The following is a 4467-nucleotide window of genomic DNA, read 5'->3' on the forward strand; positions in this document are numbered from 1 at the left end:
GCCGCTCGCGAGACAGGCGAGCGAACCGCGGGAGCCGCAGCAGGAGCAGGGACAGGCGTAAGGCTGACGACCAGCGTAGGAGCCCCACTGGAAACAGGCACAAACACAAAAGCGAGGGGAAAGATCAAGAAAGGAAGAAGGAGCAGGGTGGAGGGGTAGATAAAGACAGGAAAAAGAACAGAGAAAGGGAGAGGGATCAGGAGAAAAGGAAAGATAAGCCCAAAAAAGAGGAAAAAGACAGTAAGGCTGGCAATCATGACGACAGTAGGTTAAAGAGGAAAAGAGACAGCGAAAGAACTTTCTCTCGCGGTGATTCCATCTGCGTGAAAATCATAAGGCAGGATTCCAGGCAAGAAAGCAAAAAAATTACTACCAAAGATAGCAAAAAACGGTCAGGCTCTGAATCTAGTGCAAGGAGTAGCTCGGAATCGCCAGGAAGCAGTAAAGAAAAGAAGGCCAAGAAATCGAAGCATATTCGGTCATGCTCCGTGGAGAAATCCCAAAGGTCTGGTAAGAAGGCAAGCCGCAAACACAAGTCTAAGTCACGATCAAGGTAGTATACTTTTTAAGTATTTTGTCTGACTTTTCTTTTTTATTTTTTGCTATTCGTCTTCATGTGTACGGCATAGGAACTTTTTTTTTCTTTTTAAATCAAGTATGGTATTGATTTAAGTTTGTCTTAGGCAAAAGTAACTTGGGAAACGATGTTAATAAAACTATTAATGACTAAGCCTAACGTGTGTGTGGGTTTGGGGTTTTAAGGTTTTCTTCCCATTAACTTTTCCCCCTCCCCTTTTCCTTTATTTTTCAGATCGACGACTCCTCTTCGTCGTAAACGCTGAGGAATGTTATGGCACCAGTGCTGTGATGTTTAAAAATTCCATGAGTTATAAAAGGCTTGTCTCATTATAGAGGCACATTGTGGCTATGTAGGTGAAACCAGAATCCCTTTTTTTATCTGTAAATAGGTGTATTTTTTTCCAAATGCTGCTCAGAATTAAATACCTAATAGGATTTCTTTGTATTACATTTTTTCAAGAACAGTAGTGCTTATTAAGAATATAAAACATGCCATTCTCTTTCAGCTGTAATGTTCTTAAAAATTACTATTGAATGTACTGTGATGTCAATAAAGCTCTTTAGTTCATTTTTTTTTGTTTAAAATTCTTGCACCTGAATTTTGTGTTAAATTGTACAAAGTACTTTAAAAAAGAAAAAAAAAAGAAAGAAAAAGGCAGCTTTTTTGGTATAACAAAACTTTAAGGTACTTGAAAGTTTTTAACGTAGAACACTTGTCAAAGTATGTAATCCATGGACTTGATGGGCTGGGGGGGTGTGGAGGAACAAGGAAAAGTCATATTTTTTTCTTCAGATATGTGTAATAGATTTTAAAAATCCTTTCTATCTGGACTAGCAGGTGATATATGCTGTGTGTGTAAAGTATGGGTCACTGTAATGCAAGTTATACTTAGAAGTGACTGAACCCCATTAGGAATATGTGTGACTAACTGATCTTGTGTGACAGTGTTAAGCTCTGAAACTCTGTTCCTCGCCAAGTTTTCAGTCAGAACGTTCTGGGTGTTCAGGGATATTACAGGAACAAGACTGAGTATTTTAGATGTTTTTATGGCATATATTTATAAATGGCACTCAGTGCACATTCAGAAACTGGTAATAGGTTAACTTAACATTTTGGCACATGCATTAAATGTATAGTAAACATTAAAGCTGGTTATTTTTGTTAGTGTTTTGAGAATTGTGATTGCTGTGAAGATAATACATTGATTAGACAGCATCATAACTTAAAACTTTTGGTTTTAATATCACCATAAAGTGAAAGAGGTCACCAATTACCTCCTTGGAAATGGACTATTGCTGTCAGTAACAAGAGTGTGAAATAATACTAGGTTAAAAAAAACCCACAACAATAAAACAATACACAACCCTAGGCCAGTGACTTTTAAAGCAAAACATGAATTCAGGAAGATTGGGGATCTGTGCCTGGAAGGGTCTGGTATGATACCAATTGTGAGGAAGATAAAAGGCTTAATTAACATCAAAGTAAGATCTTTGATGGCTGTGTCTTCTAAGGAAAAAATACCCTGGTGTAGGCAACTTGCAGAGCATGACTTCATGAACAGATTCATCCACTTAACTAGAACTAGAGTTCAGCTATGTAGCATTTTTGCCAATGTAATTTTTTTTATAAATTAGATGCAGAAGTAAAGTAAGTAAACAGCTTCAGTGCAAAGAATCACATTTTATCTGTACATTTATTAAGCAAGTGAATGGCTGGTGAATCCATGCATGTTTATGAAAACACTGTTACAGAGAAATAATTAGTTAATCAGTCATAAATAACATACCCCCCAAGTCCTTAACACAGATTAAGCAGTCATACTTAGCAAAATAAAGCCTAATTTGCAAGGCACTAATTTGACTTGCATTGATATGGATATAAATAACAGTGTATTAATCCAGTCTCAATACACTATTTGGTCTTGGTAAAAGAGGATTTTTTTGAAGAATAGCACAACACTTCAGATGTCTTAGAAGCATGTCATAAGAGAGAAAAACTAGAGTTAAGAAAAGCTATTGAGGAATACAGTTTCCATGATGCATTGAATTTTCTTTTCAGTTCAGATTTTATATTCTCTGTCTAATAATAAAAAAAAAGATGGTGTATGAAAAGCTTTCTATACTCTGCCAACAACTGGAATTCTGTCACTTCCTGTAAAGATGAAAATTACTTTTGACACAAATGCACTTCTATGGGTAGTGACTGTATGCCAATAAAAAGAGCATACACTCTCTGTTTTTAACTGTTTCAGAAATCTTACTAAAATAGCATACTCAGCACACCAGTAATTAAAAATACATCGGTTCTGTGTCCGCTTTACATACATTAAACTTGTGTTTTAGTCACTCCCTTATGAATGTTTTGCAGTGGTGAAGGCTAAAATAACATCCAGTCGTAATTCCAAACATCTTAAGTGTTCTTAAAATATGTGCAAATATATATATATAAAAATGGGAGTGTCATTTTGGAGAAGTCTAAATTGAGTTGTTGCTCTATCCTTTTATATTTTTAAATAAACAGTTGAAAATATTTCAATACTTGTGCACTGTAGGAGAGCAAGACATACAGTTGTGAATGTCATGTAGCCACTCTGAGACAGTTCCTTTGAGAAAAAAAATTAATTAATAAGGGATGGAATCGAGTGAAAAGTGATTTCCATGCAAATATGGCTTTGAAGGCAAATGCAGCCAAACCAATGCTTTTTTGGTAGCTCTGAGGTGTTTCCATGACTTGTAAGTCCAGTGCACCATGAGCTTTGCTGCATGGAAAGTAGGTGGTAGAGAAGTGGTACATGTACACACTAAGCAGGTTTGCCATGCATTGCTGCCAAGAAGGGTTTCTTTGAGAAGTTTCAGTAGTCCTTATTTAGGTTTTTTAAAAAAATAATCCAGACTACCTACTAGGTGAATTACACACCATCTACAGGAGACCCGTAAAAGGGCAGATTTCAAGCAGCGAGCGCCGTAGCTCCGAGCAAGGTCAGTTCAGAAAACAGGCTGGTATTGGAGAGAAGTGAGTGAAACCATCACTAGTTGTACAACATCAAATCTGTTGCCTGGAGGGTGCTCCTGCCCCCAGCTTTGTGCTTCCCACCTGTGGATGTCGGTATCCCCAGGGAACCCGACCACTGAGGTCACCCATCTGGGAAGTGCTGCTGGTGCTGTGGCTGCCTCCTGCCTCTCTCTGCTCTGCTGCCCCTCCAGCCACACTTGGCTCATGTAGGACTTTGTCATAAGACCTGCAGCTGAATAAAAGTGTCAGAAAACTGTTCTTGTTTAAATTCTTCACCATTTGTGTTAAACTGTCTCCCCGTTGGGACCTGGAAATGCCAAAGCACACCAGGAGGAAGGAGGAGGGAAGGAGAGCTCCGTGTCAGCTCTCAAAACACCAGAGCTTCTCACAGCAGCACAGGGATTTGAGCCCCCAGCTGAGTCACAGGGCCCTGGGCAACAGTGCCCGGGCAAGGGAGCGGGGACAAGAGCCAGGACTTCACCTGTGCCCTGTGACACAGCAGCAAACCTGCTTGGGTGGTTCCCAGGAGGAAGAGCTCAGTTTTGTCTCCAGCCCGGCCATCTCGGGGGCCCAGAGCTGTTCGTGCCACAGCTGCTGGGTACCAGTTCTCCCCTGCTCCTCCCCTCTCCCAGGAGCCTTAAAGGAACTGAATTACGTTGTTTTCTGCAGGTGAGGCCGCGGCAGCAGGTGCCGTGCGGGGCACTGGGGCGGGCACGGGCGGGATGCTGCGGGCAGGGGGGGGGGACAGGTGGGACAGGTGGGTCGAGTTCTTGTACAGCGTCTCAACGTGAATTTAAAAACAACCAACCAAGCTGGAGTTCGTGCTCCTCACGGTCTGTCCCTTTCGTTTCCTAAAACAAAAGGTTCACCAAATG

The 4467-nt window shown here is 40.6% G+C and overlaps 1 protein-coding gene across 1 annotated transcript in view; it reads left to right on the forward strand.

The window, feature by feature from the left end:
• PNISR (PNN-interacting serine/arginine-rich protein) overlaps window positions 1–1156 on the forward strand; it is a 15444-nt gene extending 14288 nt beyond the window's left edge. The window contains exon 11 of the mRNA XM_010006322.1: window positions 5–1156. Within this exon, the coding sequence (XP_010004624.1) occupies window positions 5–557 (553 nt within the window). The 3' untranslated portion in view covers window positions 558–1156. The remainder of the gene's footprint in view (window positions 1–4) is intronic.
• Window positions 1157–4467: the final 3311 nt, after the last annotated feature.

The sequence above is a fragment of the Chaetura pelagica genome, unplaced genomic scaffold (assembly GCF_000747805.2).
Source record: "Chaetura pelagica isolate M959 unplaced genomic scaffold, ChaPel_1.0 scaffold399, whole genome shotgun sequence".
Taxonomy (NCBI): Eukaryota; Metazoa; Chordata; class Aves; order Apodiformes; family Apodidae; genus Chaetura; species Chaetura pelagica.